The sequence below is a fragment of the Pleuronectes platessa genome, chromosome 18 (genome assembly GCF_947347685.1).
Source record: "Pleuronectes platessa chromosome 18, fPlePla1.1, whole genome shotgun sequence".
Lineage (NCBI taxonomy): Eukaryota > Metazoa > Chordata > Actinopteri > Pleuronectiformes > Pleuronectidae > Pleuronectes > Pleuronectes platessa.
The window spans coordinates 10,138,873-10,161,706 of NC_070643.1; the positions used below are offsets into that span (position 1 = coordinate 10,138,873).

The following is a 22,834-nucleotide window of genomic DNA, read 5'->3' on the forward strand; positions in this document are numbered from 1 at the left end:
TGTATCAAAAAAAAAAACTGAAAAAGCATTGCTACTCAAATATAACAAAGCAGCTTCCAGTCGGGACATGTAAGCTTCACGGCTACTTATCCAGCAATATTAATTGTTGTTTATCATTGTCAACATAAAATAACTCATGAAAGAGCATTCGTACGCTGCAGACAGCCCACCATGTGTGCAAGCGAGGCAGACAAAAAAAAAAAAGACAATTATTCTTTTTATTTCAATTTATTTATCTTGTAAGAACCAATACGAATTGGGGATGTTTTCAAAATGGGTACAATGATAAAAAACTGACCATTTTCATTCTTCTCCACCTTGTCTTTCAGATTGGATCTTAGGCTCTGTGTGTGTGTGTGTGTATGTATGTGTGTGTGTGTGTGCGGAAGTTTAAATATGCATAATTAGGGAAGTCCTATTGTAGCCCCATTACAGAGAATGAATGAAAGCAGGAGAAGTACCTGTTGTAGGAGTTGCGCTTGGTTTTTTCCTCTTTAACTGCCTGAATGAGTGTCTGAAGTATATGTGTGTGTATGGATGCTCAGCAGGGTTTGGTGGGCTTATCTGAGGTGGAACGATTATTGCACTCCAACAAAATAAAAAAAATAAAAAAACAGACATGGCTCTCAAGGCAAAAAAAACTACAAAAAAAAATAACTATTGGATGACAAAGTGTCCTTGCCCCTGCCAAACTCATAACTGCCACACATAGCATGTTTGTGAATAAATATTGCAGACATATTCAAACTTAGTGAACCCCTAAAATGAAAGTGACTTTAAGCAAGTGATGGGTAAAAGGAGAACAATTACTGCATTTTCAGGTGAACCTTTGAGTTTCTGTGCAAAAATAAAATTAAAATAAACACCCAATACCAAAAATGGAAAATCACAATATGTGTTCGAGTTTAAAAATGTTTTTAAAAAGGTACATTATTCTGGCCTAATCATAATATCATTAATTCGTGGGAAATAAAAATCAGAATTTCATTGAACATAACATCTTTTCATCACGACTGGTTGTGTAAAAATAAAAATTCACAAAATGGAAAATGGTATCCCATGATTTCAACTGGAAAAAAAAAAAGAACAAAAAAAACAGAGCAAAAAAAAAGAAGGATGGACTCAAGTTAAAAAAGAATAATTGTGGCCCGTGGTTGTACAGTGTAACCGGGAGGCGGGCCGATCTGTGTGCTTTGACCTTCCATTCATTGGTTCAGCTGGTGGATCCCCAGATCTGGATTCATTCATTCCATCGCTCGCTTGCTCTCTGATCAATTTACCATGACTCAGTGTGAACATATCATCACAATATTTACTGATAGCACTCTCTTCATATTTTTTTTTTCATCTCCCCTTGTTGGGAGATTCCCCCACTAGATGCACATAAGAAAGATAAACTGACAGGCAGCCTACTGCACACTGCAGTTGTGGCCGTTGGTATCCTTGAATCGCAGACGCATTTTGGGTCTGTATTTCTCGAGGTAGAGGAGCTGTTTGGAGTTGAAGGCTCCACGTCTCTTCCTGGGAAAGATCAGAGGGGAGATGGAGAAAATCAACACAGTGCGATCCACAATCAATGCACTATATTTAACACACTACAGTGATTACGAAATGCAATATGCTGCTATGCAGGGTTTGTGTGCCAGACTAGTTCTTGTTTAGGGTCAGTAACTTCCTGGAGTCTCTGCAAGGCCAAAAGCACAACGTTTGCTGAATGTTGAACTATTCCTTTAACAGATGAAATTTTGGGTGCAGTTATGTCTCTGGTGGCTTTACCAGACTCAAGACTTACACTGAACACTTCCTAGTTTTCTGCAGACTAAAGACAGACCCAAGTCAACGCTCTGAAGTTTTCAACAAAGTAGAGAACCTAGAGGTCTTATCCAATAAACAATCTTAAATTACAGTTTAAATACTCTACATAAGTATTGCTTTTTCATACAATTTGTACGTACTTCAAATATTTACTCACTTAAGACATTTTTATATTTTCTTATTAAAGCCTTTAGACAGAAAAGTAAAGAAGGGTACTTACTGCCTTATGAACTGCACAGCATCTTCATACTTCATCCCAGTTTCAATGAGGGCTAAGGCCACCAAGACTGGAGCTCTGAGAGGTGAACAGATCCAGACCAGTTCAAGGAGACAGTGAGAGAATCAAAGAAGGAGAGAGAGAGAGAGAGAGAGAGAGAGAGAGAGACACAGGATTGAATGCCAGGGTTCACATGGTTCCATAGTAATACTGTTGAGGAGGGATGGGGTTGCTTAAACCTGGGAAACAGGTCTGGGAAATCAGCAGGGGCGCACAAGTTCACCGTTGCCCTGCTGAGGCGCGGCGCTCACACCCCGAGCCTCACACACACATTACTCTGATAAGTTACAGTAAGACAACCTTCTCCCTTATCGCCAAGAGGGATTGAGTGGGAGAAAGAAAAAAAAATACATAAAAGGTTTGTCGGAAAACTTGGCCGGTTAGCTCCTGCGCTGACTGAACATTTACTCAAGTGGCTTTTCTCATACACACAATTCGAGGAGCGGCATGCGAGACAGAAAGGATTGAAAGAAAAATGGGAAGAAAAAAATGTGTGGAAGGAGGGGTGAGAATAGTTTTAAAGAAAATAACAAACAACAACAGGGCAAATAGCTGCAGCCTCCCACGCTGAGGGCATTCCACATCTGAGGGTATGCAAGGGTTGGGCCACGTGACGAAGATTTCGTAAGTCTTAGTGCAGACGTCTGGTGAACTGGCAAACTTTATGTATTCTAAGAACAACTTTGAGGCTGTGGTGTCCACTGATGCTGGTGCGCACATCCACACAAACAAGTACAATTGAGGCCTTAAGAAAGTGTCGACTGGTGTGAAGTGGATCAGACTGTAAGGCGATGGAAAAACCCACATGACTGCAGTAAACACAGCATAGGGAAGAGAAAAAAAAAAGAGGCAAATGCCAGTTTGACCAATACTGGTAATTATAAAACTTCCCGAAGGCCAAAGCGATGCAAAGCGCTGGAAGCCATCGAGAAGTGATGGCTTATTGTAAGTCTGTGGTCAGCAAAGGCGTTCTCACACTAGCTCGCCCATGTCATGTGCTCCTGCTGTCTTTGCTTTCACACTTATATTGAGTCAGCATAATTCGTTCTAATAAAATTCACTGTCATATCGGCCCAGTGAATATGTTTATCTGTACATCGCCTGTGCAGCCTCATGACCAACAGACAGATCACATGCAAATGTAATTGCCTCTCTTTTTGCTGAGGCCACAGCAACAGTGTGTCGTCGCTATTGATAGAAAACTCAAGCAGCTGTTTACGGAGCAATAACAGGAACAGAAAGAGGACAACCGGTAATGATACTGAAAGAATCACTTGTGTGCATTTTAACATTAGACACAAAAAACAGGAAATGTAGGTCCAACGCTGCACATTTAGTGGAGGCAAACTAATCTGTGTGAAGTAATAAGTATGAAATAGAAGGAGGAAGTGTGGATGTGGCCTTATTTCGATAACATTTAATAAATAAATGTGTTCTTTGGCCTTGTGTGTACCCACTCTTACAGGTGCCACATGTCTGTTTATGATTCACTTTGTCCCAGTGGAGGTGAAATAGACTGGTTTGTGCACTTAAACAGAGGAATCACACTAACCAGATAATACTAACAGGAAGGGGAAACTGCGGACGAGAGAGATAAGGTCAGCGTGACACTGGGGAGAAGATGATAGTTTGTGCTGCTGCCCTTCCAATAAATTCTTCTAACCTCACAAAAAAAGAAAGCTGATAAAACCTCATATATATGCCACTGCATTTGAATTTGTTGGGTCCCCACCTGATCCATGTTAAAAAGCACATTACTCTAATGACGCAACTAGGTTTACTTTGTAGTTGGCAAGTAGTTTTTTTGCCACAGTAGACCAACAACGATGAGACACAGTGGTGGTAGTTACTCACCGGCCGAGCCCTGCCACGCAGTGCACAGCGATGCAGCAGCCAGGCTCCTCTCGAAACTTGGTGTTGAGCAGCTTGAGCCAGTCGTCCACAATCTGAGTGGGAGGAGGGGCGCCATCATCGAAGGGCCAGTCCTGGAGGAGACATAGGAAGCAGGATAAAGTTGGACATGAGAAACTAACAATAAGAAAGGCTGCCAGAAATGTACCTTTGAGTCAACACTTACCAGGACCTGGATCCCCTCCTTCTCCACCGGAGCCTTGTCGTAGGTGGAATCACAAACTCTCACCAATGTGTTCACCTCAAACTTTTTCAGGTCCTGACAGATATAGAGAGAGAGAGAGAGAGAGAGAGAGAACTTCAAACAGGAGCACTAACAAACGGACACAGAGGCACACTGGCACAGACGGACAGGCGAGGGCGTACCTCGGTGAACTTGTTGAGCGTGGCATTGGTGGGGTTGTGGGTGATGAGGAACCTCATGCACTCGTAGGCAATCTCGACTGCAGCGGGGCGGTTCATGTTGGCGAGACGGCTTAAAAAACAATTACAATACAATACTCTTACAAAACAAAAGCGACTTTTGGCTCAGAAGTCAGCAAAGACTGCTAGGAGATTAATGAATTCAGGAAAATGGTAGAATAAATAAAATTGATAACACGTGGATAATGATGGATCAGGATGACAACTATGGGATGATGTACACAGAGAAAGGTAACAAAAAGGATAAACTAGTCCACAGTACTCCGGGATGTAAAAAAATTAATTAACACAAAACAAAAAAAGAAAAAGAATAAAAAAGAAAAAGAGAAAAAGATGGAGATAATATCCAGGAGTCATCCAATCAGTTTACCCCATTCAGGAGAGCTGTTTGTGATTGGCTGTTTGAGGAGAAAGAAGAGAGCAAAGATCTTTCGTATTGGTTGAGGCAGGGCAGGGCGGTCGGGCCAAGGACTACGCAATATCCCAGGAGGGCCTTTGGAAGAGTCTGCAGTTCCTCGTGCTGGCAATCAGGGGGGTTTCTGGGTAGCGTAGTCCCTCAGGGGGCGGCCGATTCACTTCTCCACAGAGGTGAGGTGCTGTGCCTGGCAGAATTCTCCGCTCACACACGCCATATAGGTATGGCTCAAGTCAACACAGAAATTCTATGAGGAGAAAAAAGAAGAGGAAGAACAGATTAAGATATTTTAATTGAAACTAGTGCTGATTAACATTGGACGCATCAAGCGTCCAACTCGCATATAAATCGATAATGCACTTTCTTGAGCCATGTACAAAACATGGCAAGTGTGAGGCCAGTTCTCGTGGTTATGTGTTCTACATAGAGACACACATCTGGGTTATCTGGAATTATCAGATGGAGGACATGACGCATCAATTGTGCTTTTATGAATATCAAAATTATGAATAGAAAGTCTACTTTCAAATTGGTAGAGCCAATGTACCAGTGTGTTTAAAAGGGTAACTTAAAACTAGTAAATCTGCCTGCTAAAATGACAACTCCTAAATCTCAGCTCGTTAACATTAGATCTGATGTGTTTGCAATTGTCTAGTTAATGGGCCTTCAGCAGGCGGTTGTCTGTGCGTGCACTACACCACCCAATCCCATCTGTATAAATTAGATGCTTGAAAAAAATACCAACTGAGCTTTGTGTTTTTTGCTGCTCATGGAGACCAGCAGATCACGAGGCCAATTTTTACATGAACACACTGAGTGATTGCCACACGCCACTTTTCAGTTTGGTAGCAAGAAGGTCTCTGGGTGGTTGTCAAGTAGAAGATAAGACAGCTCCTGAACAGAGTTGTCGGAATTAATAATATTAGCTTCTGAAGTTGCTGTACGAGCTGTCAATGGTAGCGTTCAAATTAATCAGCCGATCAAAACATTGTCAAATGTGATCTACCAGCACTTCAGCGTTATCACCCTAAAATTGATTTTCTGTAGAAGTTTATTTTGAGATTGACAGTTATTGGAACATTTTATTTTATCCTATTTTCGTAGAAACAGAATGTTCGGGATTTTGCTTTTCACATTCGGGGTTTGTACCCTCATGGTTGAATGCACTTATTGGAAGTCACTTTGGATAAAAGCTCCAGCTAAATTATATTTTATAATAATAATAATAATAATAACATACAACTTGTCAATTAGATAAATACACTGTTTATCCAAATCATTCGGCTCTTCCCTTATCATAACTTAATATTCATGTCCGTAAAATGGTATTTACTTCAGTCTTGAGAAAGTGAAACTATCAGCAGCATGTTCAAAGCTGTGGTCACAATGGAAGTCGACAGTTTCATCTTCAGCCTAAAAGTTTAATTGGACTCCTTTGCTCAAGAAATGTGTACCGAAACTTGCAACACAGAACTCGTCTCCCACTTCTGACATTGTGAGTATGTCAGAAGTTAAAGCGTGTTTATGATGTATGCCCTGTATATCTCCTGCATTGTTTGCCTTCTTTTTTTATTCTTCCTCACAGTTTCTTTGTTTGTATCTGGAGCATCAGAAACTTTTCTTGGGACAATTCCAAAGGTTTTCTCTACCATTGGCTTTTGTCAAACTCCAAGCTGCTGTCCCCTACCCCACCTCAGTGGCTACAGACACCTGCAGTTACTCTTCACTGCAGCTCTATCAAAGCAATCTTTGCTGGTTGGTTTACAAAACAGATGCAAAACGTAGCGCTACCACTGCAGGGATGTCCCCACAGACATTGCATTTGAATCTCCAACATACAGAGTGATGTACCTGGTACTGACAGGCTTAACCTTGTATTAACTTCTTTGCAAGACATTTTGTGTGTGTGCTCCCAGTCTCTTCTGACTAAGATCGGGGTGGCGCACACACACACACACACGCGCACACGCACACTAAGTGATCAGAGCAGAAGCGGCAGTTGGTTTATACCATGCTGGACTTTCCTGTGTCCTCCCTCAACACTACTACTGACCTGCACCCACTTTAACTCATAAAACCCAACAATCATCACAGGTTATTAGGACCTGATCAGTACATAAAGTAACTTAGTTTTAGTTTGAATCCATCCAGAGTTTATGAGGCTGAATTTAAACATAATGAAAAATGAGAGTTCAACATTACGTGCGCGCTCAGTACAACAAGGGGAGTGACGCGCGCAGCCAGGACTCAGCGTTAAAGTGACAGATTCATGATCCGACACCATTGATTATTAACAAAGTACATGATCGTAAGTTTTTCATCTAAATCATAACCATCCTGTTTACCGAGCGGGTTACACATACCCTGTGCCAAATGTTAATATTTATTCAAGAGCATTTTTTGTTAACAGAGCCAGATCGTCCATTTTATTTATTTATGTTTTTTTATTATTGAGGATGTTATAATATTTCTAATTCTAATACAAATGTCAGACTGAATATTCATGCAGGGTCCCTGCATGTGGACACAGTGGAGGCCCTGATAAGAATAAGTCTTGAGGGAACAAGCTTGATGCCAAGGTGTCTGTACAGATGAGGTTCCGTCAGGGCAAAAGAGCTAGAAGGCCCAACTACAAGTAGAGATGTGCTGTACTGTGCTTGTGCTCCTAAAATCTTCAGCACAGGGCGACAGTTCTCCAAGTATAAAAAGTTAGTTTGGAGCCCTGCTTTGTTTAAAGGCTTGAATGTAACAAACAATTTTTTGTATCTTCAAGTCCCACAATTCAGCTTTAAAAAGTCTGCTATGACCCGACTACACCTTTGGATTACATCACTATTTCAATAACCCCCTGTCACCAAAATGGAAACTAATAATATGCACAGTATGGAGTGAACAAACAAGCGCACAAGGGTGTCTTACAGAACAGGTAATGTCTGGTCTGTAACCAGCCTGGGAGCAGTCAGGCCAACAGTGCCAAAGCCTTGACAGTCTAAACCCAGCCGCCACAGACTGGTTGGAACCGTCTCAGAGCAACACAGGAGGGAGGTTACAAAGGGGGATGACGAGAGCTGGCTGTCACTGTGTCTGCTGCGTACACGTGGGGAGTAGGAGGGCAGCAGAGAGAAAGGGCTTGGACTTTAGCACCGTGTCACAGGCAGTAGTCACAAGGTGAGGATTACAGGGTGGGCAAAGCTTCAAACAGCCAAAGTATTTCAAGTCCCATGCTCCCTCTTCCCACCTCCTTGAGATTGACACAGTAATCTCTGTACTCCCTCCATTTCCATTTTTACTCGGACACAATTTACTCAGGATATTAAACTGTATGAAAGTGCATTCCGATTGTTTTGTCGCTGAAACCCACCTGCTTGATTTCTAGTGCAGCTAAAACCCGAAAGCAGTAATTACTTGCAACCCAATGTCCCTCTTAAAAACTACAACCATCTCCCTTTTTTCCTCTTGTTCCAACTCACTACTCCTCTGTAACAGATGTATCAGCTCACCCTCTCTAAATGTATCTATCCTACCCTTCATCTTTTGTACTTGGCAATAGCCAAAGGGCCACTCGAAACAGCCTTGATTTCTTCTTTTTCCCTGTGTGAGACGGCTGATATCCTCTGTAAGGCCTTTAATTACCACCCCAGTGCTGAACACAATATGGCATTGCTGCATGTACGCAGCTAAAGCTTGGACAAAGGGTAACAGAGCTAATAGGTTTGTTTTAATCAGCGTCTAATCCTCCAGAGATGAGAAAGGATGGAGAAGGGGGTGAGAGCGGGGAAATCAACATGTGTTGTCACCTGTGAAAATGGATGGTGGAGAGGAGAGAGCGGACTGAGACGTATAGAGGAAACACTGAAGAACAAGCGAATCCACAGACACAGTGCACACAGCTTAAGCTTAAAGATTAAAAAAACATCAATATTGTGGAGGGTTGCCTAGAGGCCCAAAGTGACTTTATATAGTAAGTGTTTTAGCCACAGCCAATAGCAGGGGTTACTGAGGCAAAAAGGAAGATCAAATCACCGCTTCGGTGATCACGTTTAGGCAGGAAGTACGAGCAGTGGCCAAGAAACAGTGCAATTATACTGTAAGTACTGTCTGTGTTGACTGTCATCCCTTCACAATGTTCAACTGTTTAAATCCAGCATACTCTTACTGCACTGACCTGACGGGGGACAGTAGAAATATTTCATGTCTCAATGTCCATGTCTGATTTAGTAGTCAACTGAGAGCTGGAGGTTTCATCTAATGCAATTCAAGATTTGACGGCAGATGAGTGAAGGCGACGCCTCCTCTTCCTCCTTGAGCACACGCCTGTCAAATGAGCAGAGCGTAAACCGTGGTAAGATCGAGCCCAAAACACAGTCGGCCAGCCTGTCAGGGAACGCATGCAAATCACTCTGAAATGCAAAATGGTTCTGCAGTGAGACATTGCACAGATGCAGGAAGGACAAAACAAACGCACGTACATGCACGTTGAATCTGTTTGTTGAAGCGAATAGACACGTTTAACCACACAGGAAACAAGACACATTGTTTACTCAAGAACTGAAAGCTTTAGACTGGGTGATGGATGTTCCTTTTGTGTTTATTGGCTAATACTAAAAATGTATTGAACCACCAGCAGTCCGAGCCACATAGGGAGCCAGTTTTCTGTAATAGAAGACAAGTTGTAACAAAGTTATTAATTTCCATTCTTAAGTCAAGTCCTCAAAGTTCAATTTCACCTTAAGTAAGCAAATGGAATTCCAGTACACAGCCACTATTATCAGGTTAAATGTTGGTATGAAATTTGAAAACTGATCTAAAAGCAATGTACAGCATCTTATCACCACTCATCATGTTCTATTTTAGTGATGAAGCTACAGTGACAGGTGCCAATGAAGCCATGTTTTCTTGTGTGTGATGAACTACACAGCTGTGAGGATTGCTAAACAAGTGTTTGTAAGTGTGCAGCGGAGCATCAATATATTTTGGTCCCCCACAGTATCTGCAGAGTGAGCACTCCTCGCTTTCACACTGCTCTCTGGGTTAAAACCCTCCCACTACATCGCAGTCATCACGTCTACTCTGGAAAGATGTCATTGACGGGTACGAAATGAACCCTGGTTGAATCTGGGTAAGACGGAGGCCTGCTTAGTCTCATAGAAAACTTGTTCTGTATCTTCTGCTTAGAGGTGGTGAATTTACCGATCAAGCAACTTATTAGCTGAGTAAGCAGCCGTTAGCTCAGATGGTTACCTTGGCTTGTTTACTCTATAACATGACCTTTGCTGTCACCTGGAAAGTACGATCAAGCCCCAGTCAGATATCTGGCAGTTCAATAAGGCTTGATATTCAATATGAAAAACATTGGGTACATATTAAGGGGCCAAATCTGATTAAACAGCCTCTAATATAATAGTTCTGGTAAAGTACATTTGGGCCATTTTTGCATGTGGCTATGTACAAGTAAATATACTCAACTGGGAGAAAGGTCACAGAGTAAATGCAGAGGCCCGGAGAAAACTCCCTTGGTGCCCTGTTCCTAATCACGTGTTCAAATGTTGGACTAGAACCGCAAGTGGAGGGGTAGGGGAGTGAGTGGGGAGGGGGACGCACTGATAGGGAGACCTTCCCAAATCAGCTGGTCTCTCCCAGAAACCACCTACCGTGACTAAGGAGAAAGTAGGAAAGAGAGAGAGAAGGGCACTGTGAGAGCAGAGGGTAGCAGTACGAGCTGATAGGGAGCGCAGTATCTCAGAACAGAAGAGGGACACACAAACCTAAACAGGTGATAAAGCGGCAAACGAATGGGAACTGGGTCATGGGTCTCGTGCAACTGCTCATGCCAACTCATCATTTTAGAATGATTCATTGATGTGTCAAGTTTAATTATCAAAAAATTAGATGGAGGCAGCTGTTCACTATCAAGTTTACACACCTGACAAAGTAGCACAAGGTTGGGATACAGCCACGTAAGGTGTAAAGTGCAGAAAGAGAGACTGAACTGCTGCAGTGGGAGTGCTAACTGAAAGCCTTTTACTTGTTAAGGAATTCACCACCAGTACTACTGCCGTGGGCAGATTGGGCCGACACCTGACAGCTGGCAGGAGCCCCATCTTCAATCAATAGCCTATAATGTGCCAAAAATTCACCAAAGCGGCAACAGGGTTGTTCTATATTTAGTAAGAAAAAAAGACAGTCACAGGAGCAAATGAGCTCCAATGTCTGGATACGGCATGTATAGGGGAACCGTGGCAAAACGTCAGGCTGTTGCACAAAATGTGGAACGTCTTAGTCTGTCTTCATCCCCCATAGTGAAAGATGTTAGATGCTACATCCAGCCATGTCTGGTGGTCTGAGGACGTGCTAGAGTCTTACTGATGTTTTGTCTGGAGCCAGACTGGGCATGACCAGACTGTACTGCCTTGAAGCAGCTTGAGGGCTAATTTGATGTGTGGGAGCCGAGTCAAGGAGCAGGGAGAGTGCCTGTCATTCATGGCAGGATGGACTTTGAGAAGGGGAGGGAGGGAGGAAGCCCCTGTTCTCCTTGGGGTGAGAGCAGTATGCACAGCAAAAGAAAAGATTAAGGCCCTGATACACTTGCCCCAGATACAACCTGCTTGCAACACCCACAGCACACACCTCTCCTTTTAGTTTGTAAGGGCGGATGACTCAGCTTCACACTTTCATTAACAAAATTACACACCCGCATTAAGGCGAGGTGTCAGAGACATACTTCTTTTTCCTTCACACTGCCTGATATCCAACTCACCAAGGAGTGTTAAAGAGGCAATATTGAAAACCACTTTCAAATGAGGTGTCACAAAAGCATTTCCTCATTACTATGGCCGCAGTGATTGCCAAATAAGAGATAATTGATATCCATGGAAATGTCAAGAGGGATGGCGACAAAGGAATTGTGACATGGAGAAAGCCGTTAAGTCTTGAAGAAAAAATCTCAAGAGGACATAACAATGGATAAGCCAAATAGGAGCAAAAAAAAGTAAAAGACAAACTAAAAACACAGTCAAGCCAAAAGATTGGTAGTGCCAGTGGCTGGGATACATCACACCTGCTGAATGGTCCAGCTGGTCCCATGCAGTGACGTAAATGCTGCTGATGGGCTAAGTGTGTGGATTTCTCAAATTGGAGCCATCCTCAACCCAACTCATGTCTCGCAGCAACAAGAGATAAAAGGAAGCCCCATTCATCCATTTCAAACCAATCCTGGTTTATGAGAATGAAAAACAGCAGCGGCTGGTTGAGCAGAGCTTAGGGATTTGGTGACAGGGAAAAGTTGAGCAGAGGCCAGCCTTATATGAGCCTTGTTGACACACACACACACACACACACACACACCCTTTTTATGGTGTTTTTCACACATTGAAAAGGGGATGTTCATATGGGCCTGAGGCCATTTGCACAGACCTGGGTATATATACATTTTGTGAAACTTGAGCCGTTTTCAGACATGACCAGCTGATAAATCCAGAGTTAACCCGCAGGCTGCCATTCACACATGCACAACCCAGCGGGAGGTTCTCTTCACAGATGCGTTTACAGGAGCTACAAATCCTCCACATTACGTATTACCTGCGATGCGGAGATCACATGGTTTTCTTGTCAACACACAGACACCTGGGACTGTCGGCTCTTATTACCAAAAACTCGCTATTCCACGTGTGTGTCACTCCCGTTCACCAGGAGATTTTTTTCCCACTTAGAAGCACATCACAATCTAGCCTTGTGGGAAGGTGCAGCTGCATTGTGAAATGACACACACCCACAACCCATACTGGTTTTCCTTCCTCACAAATTTTGTTTAACTTCAAGTATTTGCATGAGAGAAGCCCTCAGTAGGTCATTAGATTACAGCATTAACTTCACGGACCGAAGTGGGCCTGTAAATGAGGGGTATGGTGATAGGTCACCACAGCATTATGCAAACAGTGCACACATAAAGGAAAGAGTGTGCACACCTCTCCCTCACCATCAGTCATAAAAAAAGACAAACAGACACGCAACAGAGCAAACACATACTCAAAATTATAATAAGCTGCACTAGTTAAGCCTCTGCCCTTTTTTCTGAGCCATGCCAGTTTATCTAGTGTAACAAGCACAACACTAAAATCCCTAGGCATGCCTGGACAAGACAGCATTGAGAGATGGAGAAGAGAAGGCTTATATTAAAAAAACCTGAACTCCAGCAGCGATCCCAAACTGTTGCTGTGCCTCCCTCACATGAGCTGCACACTCCTGGGATTCGCAAACAAGAGCCTCAGGCTGAAAGTGATACTTTAAGTCACTAGATTCTGTGAGGCCTCATGCTTTGTTGACTGAATTCTGATAACGTGTCCGCCTATGGGTTTCTGAGAAGGGAGCCATGGCTCTAGGAAGAAGTGGTAGACGTTTATTCAAAAATGTTCTAGGAAAGGCATCTTTACTTCACCTGCTGTGCAGGTAGAGCAGGAAGAACATTGCAAAACTTAATTATAGCTGAGAGGGGAATGCTGCCTCAACTACAAGCAACTTGACCAATACTCTAGCCAGGGTAGGACCTCACTAAATGAAGAGCTGTTACATTTAAAAATGTTGTCATTTTCAAGCAAAAATACCAACATTCTCTGGTTATAGCTTTTCTCATGTGATTATTTGATCCTTCTCTTTCTTATATATCACAGTAACTTTAATATGTTTAGGTTAAGGGCTGTTGATCAGACACAACAAGCAAACTGGAGGTGTCAACACATGCTTGGAGAATGCTAAATGGCATTTCTCTCATTATTTTTACATTATTGATTAATTACTGGCACATTAATTGATTATGGAAGTCATTGTTAGTTGCAGCACAAGCTGCCTGTATTTTCATTCACAGACACTCAGTTATAACAAACATGTGGTTTACACAGTGCTATTACTGCAGGTCCCTAAGATATACAGCTTACCCACTGTGGGAAGTGATATCAAGAACAGCATTCCAGAGAAATGCCATGACAAAAGGTAAGGTAACAGATGTATATTAATTAACACAAACATCTTCCATTGCTGACAATATGTAACCTGAAATGGCAACACTATATTTAAAAAGAACTTTAAACAGACTTGCCTGTACAGCCACAAACATTCCTCCTGTTTTAGCTTGTGTGTGGGTGGACCGCATTTGATCAAGCCTAGAAATATGTTGAAGTCACATGTGACACAGCAGACCTCCTTTAATTTATAGATCTACCGCACTGTCACACCTAGACCTGCTCACACAACAATGGTGGATGTCTATAAATGTGTAAGTCTAGAAACATCATGGGTAACTGCATTGACAAATGGCTTAGCACTAGTATCACCTGATCTTAAAGGAATACAGTATTGAGGAGCTTAAACTCCAAGGGAAGTAAAAGGACAATCAAAGCCAAATGGTTTAAGTCAGACTTGATGGCAGTAAACACAGACAGATGAAGTCTCTGTGACAATAACCTGACTGATGCAGATGTTTAAATTTCACAAGATAAAAATAATAATGTGCTTTGCACTTCATTAGAAGTTTAACTTATAGACTGTTTCCTGAAGAAAGATTAGTGATACTGTCCAACAGCTTTAGTTTAGGATTATGAAAATAGAAGAAAGTAGTATTGGATCCAAACTGTTTGTTTCCAGAGAAAATATTTGTTATGTATAGATACTGCAGTAGTGACGCAAGTTCCAGAGAGCCCACTAACCACACCTCAGCCAAAGCTCCCATTTTTTTTTTCTTTGGCAAACTTACAAAATGTTTTTGCTGCAACTCCTAACAATTGTAGGCAAAAGCAAATATTATCTAAAGATTATAATAGCACATCTATCCACCCAAATCAGATGAAAGATTTTGAGATACCCAGCTGCTTACCAGTTGTGAATAACACACGCATACCATAACTGCACAAAAGAGATGTGTATCAAAAGCAAATGAATAACTAACATGAGTGTAATCAATTCTCTGTTAACATTTAACTATGTCCACAAAGGTTTTTTTGCAGTGTTTGTCAAAAACACAAGGAATTTTATTTAATCATTTCATCTGTTTGATGAGATCCACTTATCATGTAAGCCTCGTCAATGGTAGCGCAATATGTAATGTACTTGTGAGCCTGTGTCCATCTTAACAGTGCCTAATATATTACTGTTACTGGTGTGTAGAGCTAATTGTGTAGACTAATTGCAATTTACATTTAACAACTTAATGTCTCAAGCTTCTGTGCAGTTGAGCAATGAAATTATCTCAACTTGCTATTATATACACTACGTCCATACTACATACTCAGGGAGTCATCCTGTTTGTAGTTTACAACATCCCCCCCCCCCCCCCCCCCCCCTTCGGCAATGGACTGAGACACCATGCATTCTGTTTCCTCGAGACTCAAGACTCCACACCTACGACCTTAATCTCCAGGGCCATAGAGCATGTGACACTGGACACATTACTGTCTGCACATTTACATTAGTATATTTTTCTATCCACTTCCTATGTGACTATTATTGTTACAATCTCATTGTTGTCAATTGTTACATCCTCTTTCCTCACTGTATGTTGAGCAAGTGTAACACAGCAATTTCCAGACTAAAAATGCATAACGTTTTTTGGACATCCTCATTCTGTCGCCTATTCGGCACAACGGGTTACCTCATCTGCTCCCAGAGGACAGGAGCTGATCTTCCTGTGGAGTACTTGTTATCCTGGCCTTTGCTTTCCGTGTAAAGCAGCCTGTAGAGGGGAGGTGAGAGAATATGTAACCCCCCCCCCCACCACCACCTCACCCCATACACACCCCTATTTCCATGAACAGACCAGCACCAGCTCCACGCGCACTCACACACGGCGAAGCCCACTTATCACACTGCTGTGCAGCCTCTGAGTGAGCACAGATAAACAGTGTGACGATCAAAGGCCTCTGATAGCGCTCTGGGGGAGGGCGAGGGGGGACAAGGACTGATCCGTCTCTGGAAAAGACTGAAAGAGACCAGGGCTTGGTACCTTAGAAACGGGAATGAAAAGAGGAAAAACATTTCCTGACAAAGGCCTATTCTCTCCTCGCTGTGGCCTTATTGCACTTTTAATCACACTTAACACAAAATTAAACTCCAGCACCTGAAAAACATTTGAAAGCTAAACAAAGCCAGACATAACACTGACTATGATTTGAATGAGGATTTAGAGTGACAACACAAACTGATTATCTGCTGACAACAGAGTGAAAAAGGACAACACAAACAAGTGCTTGGGTCTAAAATGTGGTTCATAAAGGGAAATCCAATTACTATTCTAGAGCATTACTTTTGTCAACATAGAAGTGCAGTTTTACAATTAGGTAAATATTTTCAATCTAGTTCACAGGTTTCTGAAAACTGGGTCAGTTTTTGTAGTAAAAATCGCTGACTACTACTAAATGCTCTGGAGCATTTTAGCCTGGCAATTGTAGCCGCTAATGAGAGTTTGCCAACAGCCAAAAAAGACAAAAGAAACAATAATATGTCCTTAAGTTTGCACTGTGATTGAAGGCAGTAAACTATTTAGTGATTCGCCTTTGTTCCCGCACTTTCTCAAGCAAATTCTCTCATTCACGTGGCTCAATTTACTACATAAAGGAAGGGCATCTGCCACTATGCAACCAACACAGATAGATGATGCTTTTATTTTACCTGGTAGCTATGGGTAGGTTTACCCAAGTAGCAGAACTGTTCATTACCAGGTAAATCAGGGACCAAAGTTTAAGACATCCGACTGGAGGCGCACCTAGCTGGTTACGTATTACTTTTCACGAGCCTAAGTGTATGAAAGTACCCCCATTAAAATACCTTTCTGTGTATCAAGATTGATTATATTTTAGTACAACCCCAACTTCACCAATACGAGTCAAGTGTTCTAGTTTATTCTGGACTATGGTCGAGGGCTTATATTAAGTCATCTTTGTCCTACTGTGGTTAATCATTATCTCATGAAAGATCTCAAATTTGGTATCCAGGTTGACATCTTGCAGGCTGGGCGGACATGTACATGTTGGCAGTGAGTCACACCTCTACCTGTTGGCCAACAGATCAATGAAGCTTAAACCAGGTTTTAAAGAAAGCGACGCAAAGATTAGTCAATCACAATAGAAGTGTTTCCTTTCACAATCCACCTCACCCATTCTTACATTCTGGCAAAAGCTAATTGTATGTAGTTGTGCATTTTTGTTGGTCAACTTCATTCTTGAAATGTGTTTACAGAGACGAAAATTGACCTGCAAAATTCCATGACAGCCTGAAGTAGAAGTAAGTTTCGGTGCAAGAGGCCAGAAGACAAAAGAATGTCTGCTCACATTTTGCAGAGAGGTGCAGAGTCCCACCGCGACATCAATTCTACTGACATTTGGAAACAAACGTGGCCTTCTGACAGCAGCATCAGGGGATGCCTGTTGCCATATCAACAATTGTCCCAGCGGTAGCAACAAGTGCTCCTGAGGGGAATTTTGGTGCTTCCCGTGAAGCGATCAGAGAAGAGCAACGGTGCTCTCTTTAAACATTCACAAAGCGAAGCTGAAGAAGCGGCAGGAGGTACAGCCTTTGAGAGGGTCAGGGTTCAGAGTAGATGGCACATATACACTAATCTAGGAACTTTTTAACCTGCGAAAGCCAGCATCTTTACCAGAAGCTTAACATATACCCTCTGGTCTTAAAATAGCCCCCGATAGAAAATCCATCTTTTTTAGTATCGGCCACAGTGAACACATTAGTTCGAGGTCATGTTGTGAGAGGTACCCACACATTTCATGTGTATATTAAGCTGCTTAAGGAAATTAAGGAAAAGTCAAGCTCTACCGAGAAACAACACAGTGCCCAGGCAGTAGGAAAACACAGCAGGCTTGTTTATGTGTAATAACCCGGCCTTTTCTGGACTGTACTTGCTTCAAACCTTGAACATTTTCTGGATCAGCAAAGGTGAGCATACGCCTAAAAACAACAGCTCTAATAACAACAACAACAACACCACCACCACCCTTCACTATAGCGTGGTTTGGCAAAGGGCTGTGTTTCCCCAGCTAACTGAAGCTCTGCAGGCTTTAGCTAGACTAGGTGGCTGAAAACACTAATAACAAAAGGTAAATCCTATCCCTACCTGTTTCTATAGTTTCAGGAGGCAGCCTTGCAGCAGCATCTAGAAGAGGCATCAATCTGTCAGGCACGGCCAGCGCAACAGAGCTTGTGCCTTCGCTTTATCCCAGCACTGTGGCAACAACAGTAAACGAACACCGTGTCGACCAGAACATGATTCATTAACAGAAACAAGCACAAGCGAAAGAAAGACAAAAAGTTGCCCATAGCGACTGGCGCATAATTATAAAGAGGTTTTTCACTCAATGGCTTGAAATGACAAGTGAAAAGTGGGGGCATTTAATCCCAGCTTTCTTCTTGGGACGATTTCAAAACAAAACTTTAAAGCAAAGAATTTTGAACACGTAGTAAAACTAACACCTTTGTCCTTTTAGCTCATCACAGCCAAAGAACCAGGGGCATTACTGGATTTTAAATTGGCTAAATCTGTTCAGCTGGTCACTGTGGAACGGACCCCAGCTTTCAACACTCACAGCCGCCCAGTGGTGAGATGGGCTGAATGCCAGCAGTCTACAACATAGGTGTTCCTCTACCTCAATAACTCTGCTTGGTAAGCTGGTGTCATGTTACTGTTAACTGGAATCACCTTTCACAGTAACGGTAACCAAGGCCAAGAACTTCCTCTCTTGTCACATAGCCTTTATTTTTTAAATGTCGCCTTTAGACAGAGGAACCAACTTTATGCTGGGGTGATATCCAGCTATATAAACGCCTAGTATCACACTTCATCTCCAACATAAACCAATTTATTCATAAGCAGAACAAAACATTTAGACGTAGCAGCTGCCATCAGCCAGATTCTGAAGAAAGCCCTCTTAACTGCTTTTTTGCAAACACAAAGCATACAAGGCCAAAAATAACAATGATGTTAGTTATAATTTTCTTCAAACAAAGAAATTACCAAGTGACGTATGATGATGTCCATTTCGGGGTGTTACAAAGAAATTGTGTGTTTTTGTATTTAAACACTTCTCGGAGAGTGGGCCTGGGGATGATGGGGGTCTCACTTGAGGAATGGCGCCTCGTGATAGAGCACCTACCACTATGCGGGGCCTGACTTCCACTTACAGCCTCTGCTCTGAGTGGACCGAGCAGAGTGAGGCTATTTCTAGATTGGGTTGTGCATCATGTGTCAATTAGGTAAAAAATAAAGCAGGTCACTGGCTCAAGTGACCTACTTCCTCGATAAAAAAAATGCGAACAGGGCATAAGGACTCGAGTGGACGCCGTTGTTTTTTTGCATAAAACAAAGCGGTGGAATTATGTGATTTGCATAATGAATATACAGATTACTACGAGAATCTCAACTGTCACGTTTTTTGCACGTTTAGCATGGCCTCACGTTTGTTTTGATGACCGATGCGTCCGGTCTTCTTCTCTCAGTGCCTGTAATATGGGTCACCTTGCAATGACTCATAAGCAGGAGCGTATAATTAGCTTACCTGTTACTCCAGTTAATGATTGACTCATACAATAATGCGGGGTGGGAGTGCTCGGTGCTATTCTTTTGTTTTAGCCACCCATGAGATTTTACTACCGGAGAAGGAGGCTCAAACCATTGGAAGGTCATGTATTGAAAACTGAGAGGCATGGGAATGTGCTGCGGCCTTTAGTGTCACAGCTGCTCCGGTCAACTTCCTCCCTGAGTGAGTTTCCTCATTTCACTCCAGCCCACATGGCTAAAATGGGGTTTAGGGTGCTTTCTGTTAAAGGGAAGCAGACACGGTTAGCTCCACTTCCACATGGTCAACCCGGCTAGTGGACAATAGAGGCACTCTGACTTATCAAACGAAGACACTAAAGGCAGCGAAACAACCACCAGACCTTACATATCTTGACTGACTGTTGTTATGTTTTGAGGTTGGGGTGTTAGCTTAGCACACGGCTTTGAAACAAATGGGCAAACCGGGCTGTGGATCCGGATTGTGTCACAAAGGGCGGAAGGCAGCTCGCTCGGTCGCCATCTACCTTTAAGTCAAAGCTTCCCCCTGCTACCGATGCCTGTCGAGACCGCACCGTGACCAGCACTGTGACAGAGCTGTTAAATGTTCAAGAAAAACACGGGGGCCTGTTATAATGTAAACCTCAAACCACGGCTAAACATTAGCCAAGGCAGCTGTTAACATTTCACCCACGTTGTTCGTTAACGCGGAGCTCGATGTTGCCCAGGAGGAATGCTACCTTCACGGATGTACCCGGAGCTCATTGTGTAGCTAAGGGTTAGCTTTTATTTTTACAGGATTGCAGTCGACGTCAAAGTGGAGACAACAACACAATACTATCAGACACCCGACGTCGCTGTATTTCACGACAACACTCGAAGCGAACGAGAGCATGTTGATGTAATTCTACGTTGTCGTGTTTTGTTCTTCTTGAGCTTCTTCCCCATCTAGGAAATAGCCCTAGCCCTGGTAGCAAGCTAGCATAGCTAAATCAGCTAGCAGGCTAGCTCGGTTCCGTACTTTACATTTCCCGGCAGCGTCTCGCAGCAAGCCCAGACATCGGCTGTCGCTAGTTGACATTTAAAACATACACACGAGTGACTGACAGCAATATGCTAAAAGATGATTTAGTTTAATAATAATAATAATATTAAATGTCAACACCATTTTTTTTTATAGCGTACGTAGCCCAACACTACCGCCCAAGCTTTGCTCGGCGAGCTAATGTTAACGTGGCTATACACAGACACAACCACTCGCTCACAATCCACTTTATCTGCCCCTGTGTTATCAAAGCGATCATAATATTATCCAACAATATGGAAAACAACTTTTAAGCGTCGGACTCCGGCGGGTTAGCGCCGCGGCAATCGGGTCCGATCACACGAGAGAAGACGAGCTCAGGCATCTCGGTTAGTTTCAGTTCAGTTCGGGGTCATTCGTGCTACTTACAAAGAGCAGGCTGAACATTGAAATCCCGTGACTGCACCGGAGAAAGTGGAGGGAGAGTGGAGAGCTGTCAGGTCGCTGTTTGTGTTCCTCTTCAATGTGGCAGCTTCTCGGCGGAAGTGGAGAAGTGTTGTCGAGGAGGAGCCTCCTCAGCCCGGAGACTCCCTCAGGGGCAGTGGGAAATGTGGCTTTCAGGGCGGCATGTCCACACGGTGGGAGCGGGGACCTCTTCTCATCGGAGATTTGTTGTGAAAATGCATCGTGTTTTGATGGTGAAATTTGCAGATCTACAGTTTCACAGACTAGCTAGTTACTTGAAAATGGACAATTTCATCAACACGAGTTGCTGTATCCTATTCAGGCTATTTTCCTTTATCTGGCTAATGGGATTTAACTGAAAATGTTTTATCTATTACATTTTTTTTTATGTGTAATTTCTTTTGAAGATGAAATTTGTAGTTTTGGCAAAGTTCAGAAGGGATTATTTTTTCTTGTTTTTATTTGTAGCTCTGACAATGTACAGTGTTACTTGCTGTTTACAAGGTATTGTCTTATTTATACTACTTTCCTACTATCTGATTTATATAATTTAACAGAGAAATTCTTTTTTTATGTCAATATGTCTGTTTTTTATGAGAAATGTTGATATTGTACATAGTAAGATACAGGATACACTACAATGTCTTCATTGTTGCTGTTTAAATGGCAGTGTCTTATTTATCTATGTATCTTAATCTGGTTACTATGTTTTAACAGGGATATTCATTTTTATTTATATAAACGTTCTGTGTTTTTGTTGATGAAATTCGTAGTTCTGAGACTACACTACAATGTCTTCAACATGAATTGATGTGTATACGCCACTGTCTTATTCAGGCTATTCTGAGAATTAATTATTAAATTATAATTGTCAAAATGCACACAGTGCGGTACAGGCTACACTACAATGATTTAACTATGTGTGTGAGGCCGTTTGAAACGTTTGAGCCTTATAAACAGTATATTAGAGAAGAGTTACGCAATCAAAAATGTCATCAGCGAGACGCATGGAAAATGTAATAATCATAAGTGACACACATTTCCTACTCATTTGTTCAATGCTTGTCACTCCCTTTGCTCCCCTGTTAAAGCACACTATTATATCAACTTAAGTAAACAACAGCTGTTATTTCACTCCGCTACAAAAAGTAGATGTGTGAACTCGCATCCTCAAGCACTGTGTAGGCAAAGGAGTCGAGTTTCCGGGGATCACTGAACGCAGCACCGAGGCTCTGGCGTCAATACGACGTAAGAAGAATCCGGGTGCGTGATGACAGCTCACCATGGTGACGACAGTTCCAGAAAATAAGCGCACAATGTTATCCTTTCCCTCGTGGCTTGTTTTGTAACATACATATTTTATTACAGTGTTTTCTTCCAATCAAATGTCAAGTAGCTCTTTTAGATTAATAGATACATATGTAGAGACAACAACACCCTGGTGATCTACAGTTCTTGTGTTAAGTAAAAGTGAATTTATTTCAGAGTGTGTTTGTGTATGTATATATATATATATTTGTTTGGACTATATACTATTTTAATGGATACTACTAGCACAGCAATACTTCATTATATCAGACTCAGCAACTAATCTAAAAAAAAACAACCCTGTCAAATGGAACATAACAAAAACAAGCAAACATTTTACCCTGTTCATTCCAGCCATTGGTCCTATTCTGAATAAGATATTATTCTGATTATGATGTTTACATAGAACATTCCATTCACATTCATGTTTTACATGATACAGAGCATTGTCTCATTGTGTCACAAAATGTGTTGATCTCCAACAGGAAGTGCAATGCAAATAAGATAAATACATGTCTACTCTTTTTCAAATTATTTAATTTGAATATTGCTTATTCTGGGTATGACCTTATTTAGGTTGAGGTCATGAGATAATGCTGTTTACACGGCAGCATCTCATTCAAATTGTTGTTTTAATTGGGTTAATAT

The 22,834-nt window shown here is 42.1% G+C and overlaps 1 protein-coding gene across 1 annotated transcript; it reads right to left on the minus strand.

Moving 5' to 3' along the window:
- Positions 1–209: 209 nt before the first annotated feature.
- ptp4a2b (protein tyrosine phosphatase 4A2b) lies at positions 210–21,000 on the minus strand. The gene is made up of 7 exons (XM_053446503.1): positions 20,843–21,000; positions 4,797–5,088; positions 4,370–4,478; positions 4,170–4,262; positions 3,947–4,077; positions 2,036–2,110; positions 210–1,521 (listed from the first exon to the last, which is right to left on the minus strand). The coding sequence occupies exons 2-7, from the start codon at positions 4,799–4,801 to the stop codon at positions 1,410–1,412; spliced, it is 525 nt and encodes a 174-aa protein (XP_053302478.1). The 5' UTR covers positions 4,802–5,088; positions 20,843–21,000; the 3' UTR covers positions 210–1,409.
- Between the last annotated feature and the right edge of the window lie 1,834 nt (positions 21,001–22,834).

Bases quoted from the DNA above. Each gene is read 5' to 3' on its own strand.
- ptp4a2b (XM_053446503.1), bottom strand. The intron at 4,263-4,369 runs GTACGCCCTCGC...TATATCTGTCAG, and splicing joins CGCTCAACAAGTTCACCGAG to GACCTGAAAAAGTTTGAGGT. The intron at 4,078-4,169 runs GTAAGTGTTGAC...TGTCTCCTCCAG, and splicing joins AGGAGGGGATCCAGGTCCTG to GACTGGCCCTTCGATGATGG.